Genomic DNA, 26,125 nt, shown 5'->3' with positions numbered 1-26,125 from the left:
TAGTTATCTGAGAATACACTCCTTAACTAAGTCATCCTGGCAAAACCATCCTAGTTAGAACAGCTTAAAAATCAAACATTTTACAGAGATAGAAATAGATCCCTGACAACTCCTGAATCACAACATTCTAGGCCAAAGCCATCTTCTTGTTGTTTTAACACAGAACTCTAGAGAATTTTATTTGAATCATTTGTGAATGCCTTACATAGGTATTTAAATTGAAAATTCCTCACGTTTTAAAAATCAGAATACTGCCCACTTAAAAAAAAAAAGCCATGGGTCTAAAGTAAAAAAGGAAAGTCACCCATCTCTCCCCCAACCCAACTCTATTCTTCAAAAATCTATCAATAATCTAATGTATCTTCTTCTAATTTCCTAGGAGTATAGAGTTTGAGCTGTCCACTACTGTAGACACTAGCCACATGTGGCTATTAAATACTTGAAATGTGACTAGTCCAAATTGAGATGTGCTCTAAGTATAAATTACACACCAGATTTCAAACACTGGAAATCTGGTCTTTAAATATATTATTTAAATATATTATTTATTATTTAAATATATTATTAAAATTAACTTCACCTTTTCGGTTTATTTTTTAATGTGGCTATTAGACAATGTTGAATTACATATGTAGCCACATTTATGGCTAACATTATATTTCTACTGGTCAGCAATGGTACAATCCAGACTTCAGAGTCAGACTTGCCTTACTGATTACAATTCCCAACTATCTATTCAACCAGCTGTGTAACACTGGACAAATTTCCTAACATCTCTGTATCCATTTCTGACTTGTTCTGAGAATTAAATGAAATTACTCACATAAAGCACTTAGCACACAGCCTGGCACAAAGTAAGAGTTCAATAAATATTTGATAGCAACAAAAGAACAAAAATGAAAACATAATTGTTTTAAAAGTCACTACATGGTACCTGTCTCTTCAGGCACTATATATTTATTGTGCCAAAAGGTATTCTGAAAAACAATGTACACTAACCACTTGAATTTTCTCTCTCACACACAAATACATAGATCTTAAACATGTTTAATATACAGATTCTAAACATTCATATCTAAAAATGTATGAAAGCTGTATGATATGGTGAAAGACTGGAAAGAAAAAGAACTTTAAAGAATAAAGACGTGCTCTATGTCCAATTTACTAGCTATGTACCTTAGAAAAATGACTTAACTCTTCACTATCAATATGCTCATCTGTACAACTGGGATAATACCAATCCTGCAGAACTGTTAAGATTAAATAGATTAATTAGAAATAATCTACCATAGTACCTAACATATACCAGGTGCTTAATAATCATTTCCCTTCTTCTGGAAATCAAAAGAAAATGCCAACAATTCAGACACATGCTACTAACATTTCCACTTGCTTGCTATGTCACAACTGTCCAAGCCTGTTCAAACTCTGAAGAGACAGCTTAAAAACACGCTAATACCACAGTCATCTAGATGTCCTACATTTTACCCCTTGTATGAATTGCAGTTACAAATCTGTACTACTGTATAACAGTATAAGTAAATACTCCAGAAAAGATAAATACTTCCAGGAAAAAAATAATTTAACTCTATGGCCTTTGTTTTTATCAAGCGTTATAAAGAGGGTAGAAGATTGCTTCCAAATTACTGCCTTTTATCCAAACTAAGAAAAAACACTGCACATCGGCTATGCCTCAGGTCTTTTACAAAGATGCAATAAATGTCAATTTAGAGCTAGGAAAGGGTATCTCTTCTGATATATACCAGATACATATGAAATTAGACAAGCTATATTTTTTTCTCTCTTTGCCTCAGCTGCCACGATGCTCAGCAGTAAGATTTATTCTCAATTTCAATATCTTATTTGGCATGGGTTATGTGTTACCATGGACCTAGGCTCCTCACCATCCATCCACCCCATTCCCTTTAATTCTCACTCTTCATTAATGGCTTTCATCATTTTCCTGTTGTTTTAATGTATTTGTCTTTTATTGTAAGACAGTTAAAATTCCTTTTAGAAGTCAAAACAAAATAATAAACAGAACTGAAGTTCACAAAGAGTTCAAAATAAATCCACAGGCAGAAAACTTGAACAAGCAACTGGAGACTAGAACTCAGGAAAGAACAGGACACTGTATCCCACACTTCCACCGTCACCACCAATATCACACAGACACATACATGCATACACACACCAATTTAGCTGAAAATAATCAAATGTATTTGAAGTTTTGTTTTCTATAACTATAGATGACTACATACTTTATAATTAACATTCCTGCAAATCAGAACCTCCTTTATGTTTCTAAACTGGGAACAAAACTGTCCCATAGCTCAGAAAGCAGCACTCTTGTTTCTAGCCTACAAGGTCTTATCTCTAAGTACCTGTTGAGAAACTTTAACAAGTTTTATCTATAAATAGCTTAAGAGTAGGTGCAGTGATACTGACAAAGGTGCTGTCCTTCAGATACCGCACAAACACCTCAGCTTCCGGTTGAAATATCACTTCAAAACTTATAATGCCAGCTTAAAAAAGCTAAGGATTGAGTGAAATCAATATGGCAAGCCATGTTCAAAGCTTTAAACACCTAACAATAGGAAGTTATATTGCTTCTAAAAATTGGTAAAAACAAATCACATTGACTCACCAAACTATAGTGAAAAAATTAATCATTTTTCTAAATAAAACACCTGTTATCACAAGTTACTGCATGTGTGAATTTAAAAAGAATGTGTTTATCATAAGATGGTTGCTGTTTTCCCTATTCTGTATTGAATCTTTGGCAAACAGTCTTATTTGAGGAGAATTCTGTTTATAGGAGATATAAGAAAAGCCTATCATTTAGTTCCATCCTTCTTCATAAAGTCTCTCAAATTTGCTTTTCTATTCAACTGACAGTTTTCTGAAATTTAGCGCCCATTATTTCCTCCATGAAATACTACAAAAACCTTCTGGTTGTTCTTTTTGCCCCAAACTTCTTCCCTCTCAAATCCATTCACAGTGTGTTGATATGCAGTTGCTAAAGCATCAACTCTGTTTACTAAGTGATACAATCCTGCACATCAGCCCTAAAGTGAGTAAAATCCAAATTTCTGACTTAACAAATTACAAATGATCAATGCCAATATACAATAGGGCTGAATCTCACAGGCATTATGCTGAAAGAAGGAAAGCACAAAAGAATACAGAATATATGATTATATGAAGTTCAAGAATATGCAAGCATAATCAATGATGATTAAAGTCAAAAAAATGATTACACTGAGTGGGGAACTATCTGAGAAGGGTGAGAGAAATGTTCTATACCTTGATCTACATGATTCTTACACAAGTGTATACATGTGTACAAATGCATCCATATCTCAAAAAAAAGAAAAAGAAACTAGAAGAAAACAGTTGTGAATATTTACCTGATCATGAGAAACATTAAGAACTTTCTAAGCATAAAAGTATAAAGAAATCAAAGGAAAAGATTGACAAAAACATTTTCAACACAAATGACATAAATATATAATTAATATATTTCACGTACCCGTACTGCATAAACAACTCTAGAACAAAGGTCAGCAAGTTAAAGCTTATGTCCTATTTTTGTTTGACCCCAGAGCTAAGAATAATTTTTACATTTTTAAAGTGCTACAAACAGAGAGAGAGACAGGAGACAGAGAGAGAGAGAGAGAGAAACATGCAACAGAGTAAAATATCTATTTGGGCCACTAAAGAAAAAATTTCCCAATCCTTGCTCTAATAAATAACACAAGAAACTAATAAATACCATTATACATGAAGGCAAAACAGAGGAATCCAAATGTGGGTAGGAATAAGATTTCTCCATGTAAACCCAATGTTGTAACAATTTTCTTTTTGAACCATTTAAATAGTTTATCTATTCCAATCTGAGACCTATCTAAAATTATTCAAAAAATAAAAATTTTAAAACATCAATATCCCATGGGATGGAGGGGGAGAACTGGGGTATATCTGATAGAATTCTAAACATATATGCCCTTTGGCTTAGTAAGTCCACTTCCAGGAATCTCTCTTAGAGAAATACGCAGATATGTACCAAAGAGAAGCCTGCACAGTAACATCCATTAGCAACATTCTCTGCAATTAAAAAAAAATCAGAACTAACAAATGCCCATACATTATGCTAAGTGAACCGTAAGTCATGCAAAGAAAGAAAAATACTGTATGATCTTGCTTACATGTGGAATCTAAAAATGCTGAACTCAGAAACAGAGTAGACTAGTGTCTGCAAGGGACTGAGGTGGGGGAAATGGGGAGGGGCTGGTCAAGGGTACAAGCTTTCAGTTATGAGTAAGGTCTACAGATTTAATGTACAGCACGGTAACTACAGTTAACAACACTATACTATGGAAGTTGCTAAAAGAGTAGATCTTAAATGTTCTAACCGCACCAAAAAGTTAATTAGGTGAGGTGATGGATGTGTTAACTAACCTTACTATGGTAATCATTTCACAGTATTGAAGTGTATCAAATCATACTCTACACCTTAAACTTACACAATGTTGTATGTCAATTATATCTCAATGAAGCTGGGGAAATAAATAAATGCCCACAAATAGGAACTACTTCAGTAAACTCTGGTACTTCCATACTATGGATAATGACACAGCAGTTAGAAAACAATGAAGCATGAAATAAGCCAGTCACAAAAAGACAAATATTATATGATTCTACTTTATATGAGGTACCTAGAGTAGTCAAATTCAGAGAAAAGTAGAAAGGCAGCTGCCAGGGACTGAGGGAGGAAGGAACTAGAAGTTATTGTTTAATGGGTATGGAGTTTCAGTTTGGGATGATGGAAAAAGTTGTGGAAATCGATGGTGATAATGGTTGCACAATATGTCAATGTTCTTTCTATATGCCACCGACCTGAACATTTAAAGACGGTTATAATGGTATATTTTATATATGTTACCTTAATAAAAAAAATTTTTTTAATTAAAAACGTATGTTGAGGGGCGCCTGGGTGGCTCAGGCAGTTAAGTGTCCTACTTTGGCTCAGGTCATGATCTCACAGTTCGTGAGTTCAAGCCCCGCATTGGGCTCTGTGCTGACAGCAGGGAGCCTGGAGCCTGCTTCAGATTCTGCGTCTCCCTCTCTCACTCTGCATCTCCCACACTCATGCTCTGTCTCTAGTCTCTCAAGAATGAATAAACCTTAAAAATTTTTTTTTCTTTTAAATGTTGAAATTAAAAACCTATATTCATCAAAAAGGCTACACCAACGTAACAACATGAAAAATAAGTCTACGTGCAGGGCACCTGGGTGGCTCAGTAAGTTGGGTGTCTGACTGCAGCTCAGGTCATGATCTCGTGGTTGGTGGGTTCAAGCCCTGCGCTGGGCTCTGTGCTGACAGCTCAGAGCCTGGAACCTGCTTCAGATTCTGTGTCTCCCTCTCTCTCTATGCCCCTCCTCCACTCACGTTCTGTCTCTTTCTCTCAAAACTAAACATAAAAATTTTTTAAAAATAAGACTATACGCAATGACACAGAATGATCTCTTAAACTTCAAATAATTTAACTGTAGTATTACAACCCACATTTTACACGAGAAAAATGAAGTTCGAAGACTTAGTATTACTTTTTCACAATCATATATAGCCATAAATCACATTCAGTTTTGTGATTCCAAAACCCACACTCTTTCCACTTTAAGCACCGGACTAAAATGCAAAATAATAAAATAGTTGCATTATGCTAACATGATTCTGATTTTTTTCCCTTTCATTTTTATCTTTACTATTACTTAACCAGTAACTAATTTTTAAGGTACCGTTTCAAAAAGCACATCCTAAACATCAAACAGTTGCATTTCTGATCCACAGTAAACGAAGACTTAGGTTTTGTTCCAAATTTTAAAGAGCTCCTTCAGGGGCACCTGGTTAGCTCAGTTGGTAGAGCATGCAACTCTTGACCTTAGGATCCTGAGTTCAAGTGTCATGTTCAACATAGAGCTTTCTTTTAATTAATTTTTTTAAATAAAAAAATTAAAAATCTCCTTCAGCTTATATACATAACCAGCCTATTAAGGAAATATGGTAATGAGTTTCAAAAAAATTTAAAAAATAAATAGTGTTTAGCTTTTTACAATAGATGTTCACAACAAAATCTCCCATAGAAGTGGTATATACGAAGTATAAAGGATATCTATTTTATTTTCAAAAGTTGTTAATCCATTAAAGAACTTTTAGAACGTTAATTTCTAGTGTTTTTTTCAGACACCAGAAACTGTTATTTCTTTCTCAATGGTAAGGTCAGTAAAAAAAAAAAGTTAAAAAGAATATATTCACAGAGAATTCATAAAGAATTTCTGATCTACAGTTAGTATCACATAATTAGCAATGGGCATAACCATAGCTATTCAAAGTTGTTTACCCAAAATGTGTGACAATTATGCCAAAAATATGGAGAAATTTTTTCACTTTTTTTTTTTTAATTTTTTTTTTAACGTTTATTTATTTTTGAGACAGAGAGAGACAGAGCATGAACGGGGGAGGGGCAGAGAGAGAGAGGGAGACACAGAATCAGAAGCAGGCTCCAGGCTCTGAGCCATCAGCCCAGAGCCCGACGCGGAGCTCGAACTCACAGACCGTGAGATCGTGACCTGAGCTGAAGTCGGATGCTCAACCGACTGAGCCACCCAGGCGCCCCAATTTTTTCACTTTTAAAACATCATACAAACCAGGGGTGCCTGGGTGGCTCAACAGGTTAAGCATCTGACTTCGGCTCAGGTCATGATTTCCCAGTTGGTGGGTTCGAACCTCGTATTGGGCTCTGTGCTGACAGCTCAGAGCCTGGAGCCTGCTTCGGCTTCTGTGTTTCCCTCTCTCTCTCTGCCCCTCCCCTGCTCACACTCTGACTCTCTCTCTCAAAAATAAGTAAACATTAAAAAAAAATTAAAAAATAAAAAATCATACAAACCATTAGAATATGTTCTGTGTGGCTCAAAAATCCCAAAAGCAGTTAGCTAAAAGAATAATACAGCTTGTCAACTATACCTCAATAAGAAAGAAAGAAACAAAGAAGGAAAGAAGGAATGGAGGGAGGGAGAGAGGAAAGAAGGAAGGTAGGTAGGTGGACAGGTAACTAGGAGATAGATACAGCTAGCACAAGAAAAAATTTCTGCATAATTTCAAACCTTCAAGATACTTTCGGGGTGTGAGGGACAATTAAGTAGGGGAATGATTATTTAGAACATCACCAACATTCAAATAGTTTGACATTGAGACCAAAGAAAACAATTTATATTTCAGATAAATAACCATCCAACTGCTTATAGATTTTTAAGCACTGCCAGCTGCATCATTTCAGGCAGACCTGAATTCAAATCATAGCTCTGGTGGTTCATCAGTTTTGTTAATTATGGCCTAATTTCCTAGTCAATTAAAGCCTCCTCGGTTTTCTCATCTTTAAAACAGACATACTACTTCCCCTACAGGATTGCTATGAACAGAACACATTAAATCACATTAAGTCACACCGTCAAATGTTACATGTAAGTTCCATACAACCTCCAAAAAGAAGTTACCATCTAAAAGACTAATGAAGGCTGCTACAGACACTGCCAGGACCTCAGTTACTGATCACTTGTCTATTTATTCACTTCATAAATAAAAAAATGAAAATACCAGAAAAAAGAACGTGTGAGAGTAAATTCGAATGTATTCTCTTTCTGACATATGTTTTGTCATCTTTGTTACTAAAAGCCTAAGCCACATAATGTTTTTCTCTAAATAAAGTCATCCTTTCCCTTTAGGAATTTACAAAGCAAATAATTTTCCATGGTCTTTTTATTACGCAATTTGAGTATTATTTAAAACTGCTTGACCTAGAACTGATAAACATCAAGGCAACTTCTCTGGAATTTAGACAAATGTTTTTCAAAGTGGGTCCATAGACAAAAAGTGTCTACGCTTGATCTTAGCCAAAAGGCCGAGAAGTGATGCACAGACAAAAAGTTTCAAGAGCTCACAGACTAATAAAAATTTTTGTGATTTGAAAAAAAAGACTTCTTTATTTGCACTGATAATTATCAGCATAGATTAACAGACTAAACCAACACAGAGCAAGGACTTTGTAACCAGAAGTAAGTTTAAAATCTGATTCTACCTACTGCTAGCATTACTAACAATGTAATCTTGGGCAAGTATTGTAACTCCTCTACTCTTTGGATTCCTCATTTACAAAATGAGGATAATAACAGGACCTTTCTTACAGAGCTGTTAACAAGAGTAAATGAGTTAGTGTTTATACAGGGTTTATGATACTGCACCTTTGTTAAAATAAACATGGCTAGACTGTAGTTTTAGTTAGCATTTCTCAAATTGTGATCCACAACAAAATCTCAGAGATAATGCTCTTTTTTCCCCCTAATTTCAATTATAACCCTTTATCCTTTCATGGAAGTACATTAAATATAAAATACATAAAAACATATGAGGTAAGGTCTCTGTGTTGAAAGATAATTAGCCTCTGAAATTTATTTCTCATCTAAAGTTTATCTTCTGTGATGTCATAAATAGCTACTTATAAAAATAACTGAATTACACTAAAAAGACTGCAAGTATTTTTGCAGGGAAGCCAAAACAGATTAATTCCAACTGAAATACAATTTTTGTGGCATTCTTTGTGTCAGTATTGAATGTTCATTCAAGCAACACAAGCATAGAGAATAAAAAAAAAGAAAGAAATCCTTCAAAGTCAACTATTTGTTTTGTTTAATAGCTTGAAGAGATAGGCCATAAAAAAGGCATGAAACCTTAGAAACATGTATGAACATTTTTTTGAGTTACGCTTAACTCAACATATGTCTAACATTCTAGAAATTCCAGCACAGTAAACAGCACCTTATTTTCAGGCATAAAATGAGTGTTGGGTATTTTGGAAGCACAACTTTGCTACCTGAAATTATGAACTTCAAGCTCTTCCCAACTCCACTTCCATGTAAACCTGTATCAAGAGAGAACTGACAGGAGCACAGGAACAGCCTACCAAACCGTGCTCCCCTTCCCCCACATACAACCCATCATTCTCATTCACAGGGCTGCTAAAACTAGACCTGGTGTACATGTTTCTTCCTACCTGCAACAAAACATTCAAAATGAATATTATGTCTTAGGTGTGTATATTCAACTACCTTGGCAGGGAAGAAGTAACTGAAAAGACAATAGGGCTTTCATAAAGTAGACTCGTTAACATTTGCCTAAATTAGTCAACAAATTTTTGCAATAGCTATTCTCTCTTAAAGTTTACTTTAAAGTCCTCTAGGGGCAGGTGGCTCAGTCAGTTAAGCATCTGACTCTTGGTTTCAGCTCAGGTCATGATCTCATGGTTTGTGGAGTTTGAGCCCTGCATCAGACTCTGCACCTATAGTGCAGAGCCTGCTTGGGATTCTCTCCCTCCCCCTCTTTCTCTGCCCCTACTCCACTTGTTCTCTCTCAAAATAAATAAATAAACTGGAAAAAAAAAACCCTAAAAATAAAAATAAATAAACAGAATCCTCTAAATGATTCATCTCACTTGTTAAAAAGTCACTTATTAAAAAAAATCATTTAATGTGTCATCCAAATGTATTATGTTTTGGTTCCCTCAAGCTGGTAATTTATGTATTAAATTTATAAAAACCTTATTCTTATCTCACATTTAACCCTCCCCCCTCCATCTCATGTTTTCAGGGAAAATGAACTCTTCAAGTTAACTTTAATCTTATTAAAAACTCTATTTAAAAAGGTTTTGCTTTAGTCAGCATGTATTAATAACACTTTTCAAGTTAAGAGCTTTCTTTTACATTGTGAAAGTACTATATCATAAACTTAACCCAAGCAGAATTTATATTCCATTTAACAAACAAAAGTACATGTATTTTCCCCTATCAATAGAGCTGACAGAAGATTTTATATTCCACTATTTTTAACTCTTAATAGAAGTTTTTAAAGACCCCCTATCTTGTTTGCTGAATACAGGTAAAGCAAATCGAGAAAGGTACATTCTAGGTGCTAGAGAGAGACAAGAAATCTACTGGCAGTGAATCCATTAAAACCCTTTACTGACTTTCTACTTAATAGAATCATCAGACCCTATGTATTTTGTTCAGCAATACAAATGACTGGAAACAAAATATTCTACCTGAATAGGTACTTACAAAAGCATGCACACATTACAATGTAACCTGAGTCCCCCAGTGCTACTCCATGGAGCTCTGGCACAGGCTTCAAGAGTAAAAGCTACCTTTACAATGGATTATTATTCAGCCATAAAAAAGAACAAAATCTTGCCTTTTGCAACAACACAGAGCTAAAGAGCATAATACTAAGTGAAATAAGTCAGTGAGAGAAAAAGAAATACCATATGATTTCACTCAGATGTGGAATTTAAGAAACAAATGAACAAAGGAAAGCAAAAGAGAAAAAGCAAGAAACAGACTCTTAACGATAAAGAACTGATGGTTACCAGAGGAAAGGTGGGGGGGTGGGTGAAATAAGTAAAGGAGATTAAGGACGACACTTGTGATGAGCACTGGGTGATGTATGGAATTGCTGAATCACTGTATTGTACATCTGAAACTAATATAACACTGTATGAAAACATACCGGAATTAAGATAAGAATTTACACACACACACACACACACACACACACACACACACACACACACACACACAAAGCTACCTTTAGTCCTCAGAAAATGAGGTACCTTTTCCATACACTGTCAAAATTTTCACTCAAACATCTATTTCTTCCAGACATTTGACAACATAGAGTTACAGTTAATGATATGGGTCATGACAGAAAGAGTGGGAGAGGAAGGACTGATGCCATACAAAGTTGGTTTAATCACAGGGACTGACACCTTTCAGTTATGTGACTTGAGCAAATCATTTTACCTATCTAAGCTTTGGTTTTCTCATTTGAAAATGAGGATGACAATAAGGAATACACATCTCACTGGGTTGCTTGATGATCAAGACTTCACAATTTAAAAAGCACTAAAGAAACAAAATGCTATAAAGATAGTCATTATTATTATAAGCTGGACCTAGTTGCTTGGTCAGATAGGTCTTTTGATAGGTCTAGGGTGTTTATATCAACCTACAATCCTGCTTCTCAAGTTGGGGACTGCATACTGCTGGAAGTACAGAGGAAAGTAAACCATGAGATGCCAAAACTTTTCCCTGAAGTCAAGTGTCTGGGGCTGCACTGTGTACCAAAGGCCCCCAAGTTCTTCATCCTTTGCTGTGAGAGCTCTTTGGTAGAAAAGTCTGACAAATACAGTATTCTTACCATTTTCATAACATTCTGTATTTCCAGGCACTTTTATGTTTTAGAGATAGGCAGTTCTACCTGTTAGTTCAAGACTTAAATTTTAAAATTTTAACAATTTTGTTATGCATTTTTAAAAAGCAAGCTTTGAAAGAAAAAAGAGTAGTATTTCCCAAAACACCAAGAGTGAAAGAAACACTGTGTTGTTTAAAAACACTTAAAAGATCCATAAAAGAATAGAAGAATGAGATCAAAGAAAACTGAAAAAGTAAAGAACAAAAAACACTGAAAACCAACCCCCTCTGGAATAACTTCAGCCCCTCCTAGGTTCCAGAAACATGTCTGATGGATGGGCCCAGAGGATATGCTAATAACACCATTAGTTTGCATCCTTAAACATCTTTCCAAAATGAAAACACTGCACATTCCTATTCTTTCACTGATATAACATTCTCAAAAAGACAAAACTCAAGTGATGAAGAACAGATCAACAGCTATCATGTTTCATGGTGACAAGAGTGTGACTATAAAGGGATAGCCTAAGAGGATTTTTGAGGTGAAGTGTTCTGCACCCTGTGTGCCAGTGATTACACAAATCTATACATATGCTGAAATTCAAAGACCTGTATGCCAAAATAAGTCAATTTTACAATATGGTAATTTAAAAACTAAAATACACACAACTCCTGAACTCTACAAATGAAATTTTTTTAAAAGGTTTTGCCCAGGGGCACCTGGGTGGCTCAGTCGGTTAAGCATCCAACTCTTGATTTCAGCTGAGGTTATGATCTTCCGGTTTGTGAGTTTGAGCCCCACATCAGGCTCTGCACTGTCAGTGCAGAGCATGCTTGGGATTCTCTCTCTCCCTGTCTCTCTGACCCTGCCCTGCTGGTTCTCTCTCTCTCTCTCTCTCTCTCAAAATAAATAAATAAACTTAAAAAAAGAAGTGTTGCCCAACAAACTTACTAACAAAGTTGCCAATAAGTAATATTTTGGAATTTTTAAAGAATTCTCTAGTTGAAAAGAATCTGTACTTATCAGATTGATGTATGAAAGAGACAGATAATTTCACTTTAATTGCACCAAAATCCAAGTTTCTTCTCCACAAATCCCCAGACTCACAAAGTGTCAGGTTGAATTCTGATTTGTAAATCAATACAAATAGTGTACCAATCTGCTAATTATTATCTAGAAATATGACATCTCCAATGCTTATACTGATACAATCAGGTAAAAGAGTCTAATCAAAACTCCCCTAGAAGGAAAAGTGACATAAAAGACTGTGTGTGTGTGTTTTTTTTTTAATTTCCACATCCTTTTCCTTTTTTTTCTTTTTCTTTCTCTTACTTTTATGAAGTAAAAAATTAACATTTAGTGAACTGTGCATAAAGTGTAAAATTTGATATACAGTATGTATATACCTGTGATACCATCACCACAAGATTATGAACATATCCATCACCCCAAAAGTTTCTTCATGCCCCTTAGTAATCCCTCCCCCTTACCCCACCCTATCCCCTTGACCCCAGGCAACCACTGATTTGCCTTCTGATACATTAGTTTGTATTTTCTAAAATCTTATGTAAATGGAATCATATAGTTTATGCTCTTTTTTTGGACTGGCTTCTACTTAGCATAATTATTTTGAGATAAATCCATGTTACTATGTGCAGAAAAAAAAATTATTATATCTACCTCCTATATAAAATTAGTCTACATTTGCTACAAACTGGCTTAACACACTAAAGGAGTATCTTCAATAACCTACCTAAGAAGTTTCACATAATGAACACATTATTAGATCATTCTTCAATTAATGTTCTTTTGCAAAAGTTTTCTAAGCATTTAAAATAGAGCAAGAAAAAAAAGTCACCCTGCAATAAAACTGATTGTTTTCAAATTAATTTTAATAAGAAAAGACTCATTGGTACTATTAAAAATACTTCCCACAAAACTTTGTTTATAACATTCACCAGAATAAAAAGATTAGCTTTAATAGTTCCCATTATACAAAGTCTGGCAATTTTTTTATTTTTATGTGTCCCATTAAGACTCACTCTCACTGGGTGCCTGGGTGGCTCAGTCGATTAAGTGTCCAACTTTGGCTCAGGTCAAGATCTCATGGCTCATGAGTTCAAGCCCCGCATCAGGCTCTGTGCTGACAGCTCAGATGGAAACTCTGTTTCCATCTCTCTCTGACCCTCCCTTTATCATGCTTTCAAAAATAAATAAACAGTAAAAAAAAAAAAAAAAAAAAAAAAAGACTTTCACTTCAGCAACCCTTGTTGCTGAAACATTAAATTCATACTTATGTAGCTGAATCCATAGCTATGAGTTAGTATTCAGCCACTTTAAAAACACACTTTAAAAGGTAAGTCTATCTCCATATCTGCGTACATGTGAACAAGATAATCTTTCATTATTTCTAGTATCTCTCATTACCTTATTAGAATACTTTACAAACAAGAAACGCCCTGAAAATAAAATTTTAAAGACAACTCTAATGATTAATGGAGAAGGGATCCGAAATACCTACACATTAGGCAACAAACCTCACAAGGAGAAAACACTATTTAAGAGGTAAGCAAATTTAGTAATGTGTATAGATCCTTTTACAAAAGAAGTATTCTATGTTTTTCATGCCCAGACATCTATGGAAATCATTATGAGTATCTTGAAAATAATCTTTTTATGACAGAATGAAATTTCAAATTCTTGGTGCCTAACTCCATTTTGATTTCTTAAAACATTAAAAATATAACTCAACTGAGTAACTGCAAAGTAAGCCCCTGGAACAATTTAATCTGCATTCCTACCCCAACTCTCTATTTAAAACTATTCAGGGGCGCCTGGGTGGCTCAGTCCGTTAAGTGTCCGACTTCGACTCACAGATCCTGGGTTGGAACCTGCATTGGGCTCAATGCTGACAGCTCGGGGTCTGGAGCCTGCTTCAGATTCTGTGTCTCCCTCTCTCTGTGCCTCTCACCCACTCACATTCTGTCTCTCTATCTGTCTCAAAAATAAACATTAAAAAAAAAACCTCTTCATATTCAAGCCATTAAACCTTAATATGGTGGACATGGTGATCCCCAATTACCTCCCTGGCTCTCTTCCATCCCTCCTATTCCTCACCATTCATCTTACCTACACTGACAGTTCTTTCAAGGCAACAGGGCCTTTAAACAAGCCATTTACTCTAAATAATCAGTCTCTCCTTCTCCTCCTCCTTCCCCTAATATGTTTGTTCCCACTCAGTCTTTACCTGTCAGCATAACCATCACTTCCTCAAGGCAACACTACACACATGCACACTACTGTCTCTCCTCTTTGTGCACAGAGAATAGCATCTAGTGTTTATATGACCATTTGTTCAATGTCTGTCTCCTCCATGTATTGTAAGCTCTCTGAGGGTAAGAGTCTTCCCTGTTCTTACCCACTACCACATCCTTCAGCATCTAGCACACTTGAAAGAGGTGTTCCATAAATAATGTGTCAAATGAGGGGCACGTGGGTGGCTCAGTTGGTTAAGCATCTGACTCTTGATCTCAGCTCAATGATGATCTCAGCGTTCGTGAGTTCCAGCCTCACATCAGGCTCTGCACTAATAGTGCAGAACCTGCTTGGAATTCTCTCTCTCCTTCTCTCTGTCCCTCCCCAGCTTGTGCTTGCTCTCTATCTCTCTCTCTCTCTCTCAAAATAAACAACATAAAAAAATTTTAATATGTCAAATTAATAAGATAGAGTGAGCTAATGATTTAAAGCCAAAGAAAACCTGTCAAAGTATTTATATTTAAAACAAGAATACATTTTTGAGGCAATGTAGGTATTTACAAAGGCCTAATAACCAAGGGAAGTAAACAAGGTGAGAGAAAGTTTAATTTTTAAAAATTAAATTAATGGAGAGAAGCATAGCATTAATAAATTAATAAACCAAAATTTCCCACTCATAATTTTTTCTCTCTCCTAACTTTCACATGTTCTAATGGAAAGCTTAAAAGTGCCCTAGACACTAATAGATATCATCACGATGCTGTCCCTTTCCTTAGTAGTTTTTTTTAAAACCATCTCCACACCCAATGTGGGACTCAAACTCATGACCCTGAGATCAAAAGTCGCATGCCCTGCCAACGGAGCCAGCCAGATGCTCCATCCCCTTCCTTGGTAGCTTTAATTCAACTATCTAAAACAAAAACAGAAAAACTAAAAAATATAAACACAGAAAACTGATTTTTTTCACCAAAATAAGAAATGATGAACTTAAGAATTCAAACAAGTTTCAAACATGGTAATAAGCAAATAAGTAAGCAATTCCCCAGTGAGGTAAAAAAAAAAAAAAAAAAAAAAGTACAAATCCAACAATGTGATTACACATTTATTAATATAATGATTCAGTGTTTATTTCCACTACCAGACTAGAAGCTTCATAAAACCAGAGAATGTTAGATTCTGCCACCCACTATCTATTTCCAGCACCCAGAACACAAAGCATTTACTATTTAATAAATAAACAAGTCAACTGCATTTCTGGTGACTTTAAGATATTTGAAGAAAATAATCTTTAAATAATGAGTAATATGAAAGATAAAATCTTTTTTCACACTCATTCCATAATCTGATTGTTAAAGACAAAAATATATTATAATTTAGAATTAAAGAATTCCCAATTTTCACAGCTTCAAGGTAATCATTGTATCTATTTAATCTCTACAAGTCTTTTTTACTGGTTGTAATTCCATGAAGATGTTTTGAAAATTCTGGTTATACAACTATCATCCTAGGTTTTATGCACTATACAATAATATATACCGTATATCATCAATTTTAAGATGCATATTTTTACAAGTTAATACCTCTGAAATCAAATTACTATAAGAAACCAGGGTATCTAGTTTAAACAGACTTTTTTTTTCTTTATAATAGCTTTAGCCTGAATGAAATGCAATAAAGTATATATGCTCCTAACCAAATTCATTTTCCCTAAGGGTTAGAAAAACAGATGAATGTTATACAACAGATAACAAACCAAAGACTTGATTACATTTACTGATGGTTTTAGGTCATTATCAGGATCTTACCATCACCCTGAACTGCTCCACTTCAGAAAATTTTAAGTCAAATATCCCTTTCCTTTTTTTTAATGTTTGTTTATTTTTAAGAGAGAGACGCAGAGCATGGGTGGGGGAAGGGCAGAGAGAGAGAGAGGCATAGAATACAAAGTAGGCTCCAGGCTGTCAGCAGAGCCCAACACGAGGCTCGAACTCACAAACCGCAAGATCATGAGCTGAGCTGAAGTCAAATACTTAACCGACTGAGCCACCCAGGTGCCCCCAAATATTCCTTTCTAAGCACACACCCCATTATACCCAACATATCTGTTCTTGAACCTCCTCAGGTAATCAGATCCATGACCCTTCCATTTTTCAGTCCTCTCCTATGTTCCCTCCTACCTCATGTCAAGCTCTATTCCATCCATCAGTTCAATCCCTCTCACACCCAAAACTTCAGTTCTCTTACCCCCATCTTCCTGTCACACCTGCCCTATCAATCCTACTTTCTTAAAGATATCTTCTATCTGTATGTCCTAGGCTCAAAAATGCAAAGAAACTGTCCCAAACTGACCTCATCAACTCTCTCCCAAGACTTCTTGGTCCTTCTACATTTAACATTTCAGTGAATGGCATCAAGATTCATTCAACTGGCCCAGTCCAAAAACCCAGGAGTCACACTTGATTCCAAATCTCTTTGAAACTCTCACATCAGTCACCAGAACCAGTAAAAAGTCAAAGTGTCGGGAAAACAAAGGCTCTTACCAATGTAAGGCTTTAAGTAACACTACTCTACATTATTGAATTCCACCCTCCCACCCAAGCAACCCCAACCATAACCCTAGTCTTCACCTGCACCTCAAACCCTTCCAGAAGGTGTCTATATACCTCCACCCAATTAAATCAGTGCTTCTCAAACTATCTGAGGTGGACTTTTGTAAAATACAATAAAAATGAATTACTAGGCAAATGAATTTTTTAAAAAACCTACAAAAATACTAGACAATTAGTACTAATTAGTGTAAATACTAATACAATTTATTTTAGTATTTAGTATTACTATTTTATTATTTTATAAATTAGTATTAGTACTTTATAATACTAATTAGCATAAATGCTAATACAACTTATTAGATTCAAATGACAAATTTCTCAGTCAAATGGCTATCAAATTTTCTAAATGCTCATTTATAATTGCTATAGTTATCTAGTCTTGGACCAGAAACAAACTAAAAGCACTAAATCAGACCACAACTGGCCTGTACCTCTAACCTGAGTTTCCTTCATTTGCATGGATTTGTTCATTACAACACCAGACCATTGTAATATCCTGCAGTGCAGTCTTGACCTGAACCTTAACCAAAGCCCAACCTAAACCTTTCTATCAGAGAATTACTATATTCTTGGCTCACTTTTGTAGTCAAAAAAACATTAACACCTAGTTCTAACAGGTTGTTCCCTTTGCTGTATACTCCTCCCCCCCCCCCCATTAAGGAATAGCTGGTCTATAGTTTCTCCTTAACCCTGTCATCTCTAATAAATAACCTCTGAAATAATGGAATCCTCTCTAGTATCAATCCTGCCCTCTCAACACATAGAAAACCAAGAATGCAGAAAAGTTCCACAAGTTAAGAAAATGTCAAAATGCTTTATAATCAACAAAATTACTTCCACATAGAAACACTTCCCAGTGGATCTAATCCAGAATAAGGGATGAAATTCAACTGAAGTATCAATACAGCATATACTTGCTTTGGAATACGCCTTCTTATATGGAAATGATAGAAAATAACACTAAAGTCACAATTAGCAGACCAATCCATGATTCATCTTGTGAAGCTAGGCAAATCTTCTATTAGTCATTTCTAATTTTATTTGAGCACTAATGGAAATACAACTGACTATTAATGAAATGAATGAATTAAATAAACAACTGTACTTACGTGTTAGATGAAAGATTCCATCACAGGCACTGATATGAGATAAAAAGGCATTTCCCAGGCCTTGCCCATTGTGAGCTCCTTTCACAAGTCCAGCAATATCCACCACATTTAGAAAGGCAGGAATTTTGCTAAAAAACAAAAGATGGTTTTATTATAAAACTATACCAAGAAATTGTTTTTGTGAGATCAAGCCCCACGTCCAGCTCCACTCTGTCAGTGTGGAACCGAACCTGTTTGGGGCTCTCTCTCTCCCCCTCTGTCTCTCTCTGTCCCTCATCTGCTCACTTGCTCTCTATCTCAAAATAAATAAACTTTTAAAACAAAAAACAAAAAACTCAGGGTTCCTGGGTGGTTCAGTCAGTTAAGCATCCGACTTCAGCTAAGGTAATGATCTCACAGTTTGTGAGTTCGAGCTCTGCTATCAGTGCGGACGGAGCCTGCTTCAGATTCTCTCGCCCTCTCTCTCTCTCTGCCCCTCCCTCACTCGTGCACATTCGTATGTGCACATGCTCTCTTTCTCTCTCAAAATTAAGTAAACATTAAAAAAAACCCTCATACCATTAATTTTACTATACTGTTCTGTTGGCCCATGCGTAAAGACACAAAAGCAGTGGAGAACATTTAAAGAGTACACTGAAACAAGGGAAGGTAATTGCCACAGAATGAGCCAACATAACTTGTGACTGGCACTGGACTAACTGCTTTACATGAATCACGCAAAGTTCAAAACAACTCCATTAGGTAAGTGCTACTTATTAAACCTACTTTAAAGATGAGGAAATTGGGCCTGAGAGGAGTTAAGAAACCTATTTACATATAGGGGATCACTCAGCTAGTGGTAACAAAAATAGGATTCAAACACAGGATATCTGGATTTGCATTTAATCATCATGTAGGCTGGGGCGCCCCAGTCAGTTAAGCAACCAGCTCTTAATCTCGGCTACAGTCATGATTTCATTCATGGGATCAAGCCCTGTGTCAGGCTCTGTGCTGGCAACAGGGAGACTCCTTAAGATTCTCTTCTCCCTATCTCTCTGCCCCTCTCCCCTCCTCAAAATAAATAACTTAAAAAAAATCATCACATAGGTTATATAAATAAAAAATGTATGTAATGATGTGAACAAGTTATCAGCACAGTAATAACCTGGTTGTTAACAACAGCAACACAAATAGAGGTATATACGAAATAACTTTTGCTTTGCTCAAAATAAGGTACAATTAACACAAGTTAGAAACCAAGTTATGAAAGCCAGTCAGTCAGTCATGTAAATATGGAGATTAAGTTGACCCTTGAGCAAAACAGGGGTGAGGGGTGCCAACCCCCGTGCAAATATCCACATATAACTTTATTTTTTAATTTTTTTAATGTTTACTTGTTTTTGATAGAGAAAGACAGAGTGCGATCGGGGGAGGGGCAGACAGAGAGGGAGACACAGAATCCGAAGCAGGCTCCAGGCTCTGAACTGTCAGCACAGAGCCCGACACGGGGCTCGAACTGACAAACCATGAGAAAACCTGAGCCCAAGTCAGCAGCCTAACCGACTAAGCCACCCAGGCACACACCCCCATTCAATCTTTTTATTTCCATTAAGGCATTTAATCAATGTTCACTGACAAAAGAAAAAGGAAATTTTGAGAAGTTAATTCCCTCACTGCCTAAAATTTCAACAAATTTGAAGTCTAAGAGCCTTATTGCTATTGTTTTTCTCTTCAGGTCTCTGAAGAATTTCAGCAATGTCACATGACCACACAGTCTAGCAGTGACAAGGGCCCACATCTAAAGAGTCAGAATGGGGAGAAAAGGCAGCACAATAGCAACCGGGGCCTGTACAAGGCATCTTGGCAGGAGAGCAATCTAGCAGTAGCCAGGGACCAAATCAGCAGCTCCAAATCAGTCAACAAGCCAGAGGGGTCAAAAGACTGGCTACATATAAAGGAATTGAACAAATAGGCACACCAATGGGACAAGTGGAGAAATCTAAATGGAATCTATGAATCAGATGGTAATACTGTATCAATGTTAATGCCCTGATCGGTGATTTACTGTGGGAATGTAAGAGAATGGTCTGTATTTAGTAAATACAAATGGAAGAATGGAAGTGCAATGTGGCATCATGTCTGCAACTCACTCTCAAAGGTTCAAAGAAACTTGGGAGAAGGGCACATAAGCATTCTATGAGTAATTTTGCCTCTTTTGTATAATTTGCAATCTTTTAAAAATAAAAAGGTTTTAAAGAGAAAACAGGGGTTCTTGGGTGGTTCAGTTGGTTAAACATCCAACTCTTGGTTTCGGCTCAGGTCATACTTCACAGTTCATGAGTTCAAGCCCCATATTGGGCTCTCTCTCTCGCTCTCCCCCCCCCCCCACCCCCTCACACAGGCACAAGAGTTCTCTCTCTCTCAAAATAAATAAACAAACCTAAAACACACACACACACACACACACACACACACATTTAAAAAGAAAACAGAAGTCACTTTGAGGAGCCAATTTCAGGAATGTAATTTGAACTATGCCCAATGACTGTGACATTGTAACCAACTGAGTAACACATGAATGAATACATGAGTGAATAAATGCAGACAAGAAAGCTCTTCCTTACAGAAGAATGCCAATAAATGATAAACAAATGGATAGAATTATAAAATCATATGGCAATCATCATTATAATTCTTAATTCATAAAAAAAATGGATACTCAAACAAATGGATGAAAGTAGAAAAACTAAATAAATGTGGTATATATTTTGTGATTAGTACTCATAAGAATTGCTTATAGACTAGATCTAGAGATGATGAAAGAGATATCAAAGATAAATCTTGGACTTTGACTTAAGCAACTGGGAAAATAATAGTGCTATTTACTGAAATATGAAAGTCTTAAAGAACAAACTTGGCACAGGCAGGATGAAAATCAAGAGGTCCATTTTGGACATGTCAAGTCTGAGGCACTTATTTAGTCATGCAGGTGCCAATATCAAGAAGGCAAATTCAGGAATAGAGACAGAAACTTAGGATTTATCACCACATCTAAAATAGTGAGAAACTAAAGGCAAATTAAATTGTTACAAAAACCTCAAATGATACAGAATATGAAAAAGTAAAAAGCACCTAAAAATTCCACTACCCAAAGATAACCATCAAACAGCTTCATATATTTTCCTATGAATATACATGCACACATATAATTTTACATGAATGGAATTTTTTTTTTTTTTTTTTAGTGTTTGTTTATTTTTGAGACAAAGAGAGACAGAGCATGAACGGGGGAGGGTCAGAGAGACAGGGAGACACAGAATCTGAAACAGGCTCCAGACTCTGAGCTGTCAGCACAGAGCCCGATGCGGGGCTCGAACTCACGGACCGTGAGATCATGACCTGAGCCGAAGTCGGACGCTTAACCGACTGAGCCACCCAGGCGCCCCACATGAATGGAATATTATACAGGCTGCTTACTCCCTCTACTTCATACTCCTCAGAAAAAAAGTAACTGCAATGTTAACTGCCAGATGTATCCTTCCTCACCTTTCTCTATGCCCTACATTATTTTTATAATCACCCATAATACAACCATAAATTCTGGAGAAAAAAACTTCTAAATGATTTTATTTATTTATTTACTTACTTACTTACTTACCTACTTATTTATTTTAAAGTAAACTCTACACCACACTTGTGGCTCGAACTCACAACCCGGAGATGAGGAGATGCATGTTCCAGCAACCAAGCCAGCCAGGCGCCCCGTATATGATTTTAAATACATCATTTACACATATTTACTGCGTCTATATAGGGCCACCAAATAAATAATAGCATAAAGATTTTCTTACCTTGCTGGTTTGTGGTACTGGCAAAGAAAGTCAAACCTTTCATCTGGCACAGGTACTCTGCTCTCATTAGGATCAATAGTGCAGAATGGGAAGTTTTCTGCTGAAGCCTGACTATTGGTTAATACATTGAAGAAGGTGGATTTCCTAAAAGAAACAAAAACAATTTCAATCAATTCTTGGGCTAACACTGAGAAAAATTTATCTCATTCTCATTTCAGTGCTCAATAAGATCCATGATAATTATAAAACCAATCAGGAAAAGGAAGGTGGAGAATAAGAGAAATGAATGAAATTTGCTTATAAATGAATTTTTTACTAACAGAAAAGAATGAAATCTACAACAGTAAAACTCATGATTTATAGATGATGTTCCTATCTCAGTCTATCTGAAACTTGAAAAGCATTTTCCCAAAGAATCTTTGTTATAAGTGATAGCTAGTTTCACGTATTATAAAAACTATTTTATTCCTAAAGTATTTGGTAGTACCAGTATCACTTTGCCTATATCTAATATAATCTTCTCTAGCATAAAGAGAGGTGTGCATCTAGCTAAGTCACTTCCCAAGCATTCTGAATTGGGAAACAGATGCTAATTGTCTAATAGGAAATGGGAAGCTGCAGCTCCTAATTGTTAGTCATAAAGATTACTGTCAAGTCTAGAGTTATGAATTGTGAATTATGAAAAACCAAAATGTGAATTTTTTCAAGGTACAACAAATCAAGAAAAAACCTATTCATAATAAATAAACTGTTGCTAATGCTCTAATTATCAGATTCTTATCAGGTAATACATGCTCAGAGAATGTCAACTCCTATTAACATCAACTACATTTCTAAAATATGATAATCATAGAGTCAAAAATCATAGAGTAAAGTTGATCTAGTCTGTACTATTTTCCAATTCCATCACTAATATGGATAGCAGAGAATTCACTACAGTGAATTTTCTTGCTCCAGAAATTTCCAGGACTATAGCATTCAGATAAGGATTTAAAAATGAAAATTACCATTACACATAATTTTTTTTTTTAACTGGAGGAATTGAGGAAATAGTTACAGATTATGTCGTTATTGTCAAGCTGGTACTTTCCTTCAAAGGAGACCTGGAGGACCCGAAGAACATGACCAGTTTTCTGAGATATTTCAGAAATATCTCAGTATATTTCTCCCAACAGGGAAAACTATAAAATGTGCTGAACTAAATGGTGACATAAACTGATCCACTCCCTTTAGCTTATTCCTCTCCCCACAAAAAAATAAACTGGTAGCCAGAATCACCCATCAGTCCTATTTATCTAAAATTTAACTAGAACATTTTATTCCTGCAATGAAAATATTATAAAATAATGTTACAGTAGAAACACTTAAAGTAAAATGTAAATATATTAATTAATACAAACACAGAACACTTGTGCCTTTTGTGGGGGGCACAATTGTATTTTTTTATATTATGGTCCTAAAATTTAAATTGAAAAATTGTAGTATTACCACAGTCATCGTAATTACAATATAAAAAGGCCAGAGGATTTATGGAGTTATTTTCAAATTTATGGCTATCATTAAGATAGTATTTTGGGGATACCTGGATGGCTCAGTCCGTTAAGTGTCCAGCTTTGACTCAGGTCCCGATCTCACAGTTCATGAGTTCAATCCCCACATGTGATTCTCTCTCTCTCTCCCCTTCCCCTACTCATGCATACTCACTCTCTCAAAATAAATAAACTTAAAAAACAAAAAGATAGTATTTTTGACTGTCCACCTTAACAAAAATGTTTTATACTTAGACAAAAAAATTATCCCTTAAAACATACAGAAAAACATAGCAAAAGAAAGTCCCATTATCTCTTAGGCTGAAAAAATTCTTATATACAGTCAAATTAAACTTGGAAGACAAATCCCCATCTACACAAAATGTCTCAACTCGGCCATCGATTTTAAATTTCATAAAAGGTCATTTGTACCTTCCAAGAGTTTTATGAATACAAAAAAGTAAAAATAAGGAACTAGAAAAAGGAAATTTTTCTAAGGATTATTACTAGAGGCTTCAGTGACAAGTTAAGACATTTTGATCCATTCAAATCTATTAAAAGAAAGCCTTGTAAAAGCAAAGAATTTAAAAGCTTTGCCCTCATCTAGCATGTTAAAGCCCATAAGTCTTTTGTGAAATGAGGATTTTACACACACACACACACACACACACACACACACACACACACACACACTTAGATCTCTTAAGGTTATTATTAAAGCTTCAAAATAGAAGAAAGATTCAAAATTGTTAAGACTCTCTCTTATAAAAGAACGGGCTTACATAAATATTATTTCAGCAATGACAGCATTAAAAAGAAAAAAAGAGTCTAGACTTAATGAGTGCCCCCTCCATTTAGGACTTAAATATTTGTGAAATTACATATATTACTGTAATAAAGTAAATCTGACTGAAAAGTTGTTTTATCTAAAATCTTATGCAAAATTACAATATGTATTGGGAAGTCAGGATGCCAATGCAAATTCCCACAGCATTCTGAATTAACCATTTATAAAACACACGTCCAAAACATGGAAGAAAGTAGAATGTTCTTTCACTAAACTGTCAAAAAGTATCTATCTGATAGGTAACAGAAATAAACACAGCTGACAGAAATGGATACCAATACCTGTATACATGAGTTAGTATAACCACATGTATTTTCTAACTCTATGAGGTGACAGGGTCTACAAGCAGTAACACCTCAGCAGCGAAAATCATACGCAGAGCCGGATCTTAATTTCTAAATACCATTCTCCAATTACAGAACCAGGGCTTCCTGGAGACAAGGCTGGGACAGGAAAAATATAATAATAGCCTGAAACATCTTACAGTGTCAGAGAGGAAATGGTTAAAAAAGAAAACAAAAACAAAAACAAAGATGCGGGTATGTCAAAAGGACACAGGAGGCAACCTGAAAGAATTCCCAATGGTCAAAGCCAGAAAAATTTGAGTAACAAAATAAATACTGAGGACACTGGATTACAACCCAAAGAATAAAACGAATTTCAGTGAGTCCAAATAGAACTACGTAAACAATCAAATAAATAACTAAATATGGGGGGAAAGATAAATCTTCCTTACGGATTTCAAATAATAACATAAAAGGAATAGAGGAAGTAGAAAATCACCATTGGAACACCATACTAAAATAACTGGGGCAGGCAAAATCCACTGAGGAATAATAAAATTTAGTCAGGGAAACTGTAAAGAGAAATAGGATATTTGAATAGCCTCAAAATAGCCTTCCCCTATCATATTAATAATACTGTGGGTGGTTTTAACAAATGTCCATAAATTTTTTGATACTCTTTCCTTCTGGAGGTGGAGCTTCATTCCCTTCTTCTTGAGTGTGGGTTGGACTTAGTGACTTGCTTCTACTTCATGAAGTATAGAAAGGAAAAAAGGATACTTCTACAGTGAAGAAATCTGGCAGATACCACCTTACCCAGTGATCAAGGTTAATATCACCAGTAATAAGTTGTGTCGATATCATATACCCCTCAATATGATGCCATGAGAAAGATACTTCACCTCCATGGTATTATTCCCAAAAGTCCATAGCATGATTTCTGTTATCAAAATATATTCCAAAGTTACAGTAAAGCTACAATAGTAAAAACAATGTGGAACTAACATAAAGATAGACACAGAGACCAGTGGAATAGTATGTAGAGAGCTCAGAAATAAACCCTTACATATATGGTTGAATGATCATCAACAAGGCTGCCAAGACCACAGAATGGGGAAGAAACTGTCTCTTCAACAAATGATGTTGAGAAAACTGGACAGCCACACGCAAAAGAATGAAGTTGGAGCCTTACCTTATACCATATATAAAAATTAACTCAAAATGAATTAAGGACCTAAATGTAGGACCTAAAGCTATAATACTCCTAGAAGAAAACATAAGGGAAAGACCTCATGACATTGGACTTGGCAATGACATCTTAGATATGATACCAAAAGCACAGGCAACAAAAATTAAAATA

General features: G+C 35.6%; 1 protein-coding gene across 1 annotated transcript in view; it reads right to left on the bottom strand.

Moving 5' to 3' along the window:
• OLA1 (Obg like ATPase 1) overlaps positions 1 to 26,125 on the bottom strand; it is a 172,055-nt gene that overhangs the window by 133,663 nt on the left and 12,267 nt on the right. Inside the window, exons 3-4 of the mRNA XM_047870985.1 lie at positions 22,106 to 22,249; positions 18,276 to 18,403 (exon numbers count right to left, since the gene is read on the bottom strand). Coding sequence (XP_047726941.1) covers positions 18,276 to 18,403; positions 22,106 to 22,249 — 272 coding nt within the window. The remainder of the gene's footprint in view (positions 1 to 18,275; positions 18,404 to 22,105; positions 22,250 to 26,125) is intronic.

This window comes from Prionailurus viverrinus, chromosome C1 (genome assembly GCF_022837055.1).
Source record: "Prionailurus viverrinus isolate Anna chromosome C1, UM_Priviv_1.0, whole genome shotgun sequence".
Taxonomy (NCBI): domain Eukaryota; kingdom Metazoa; phylum Chordata; class Mammalia; order Carnivora; family Felidae; genus Prionailurus; species Prionailurus viverrinus.
The sequence above is the reverse complement of the archived record's forward strand: the minus strand, read 5'-3'. Positions and strand labels throughout refer to the sequence as shown.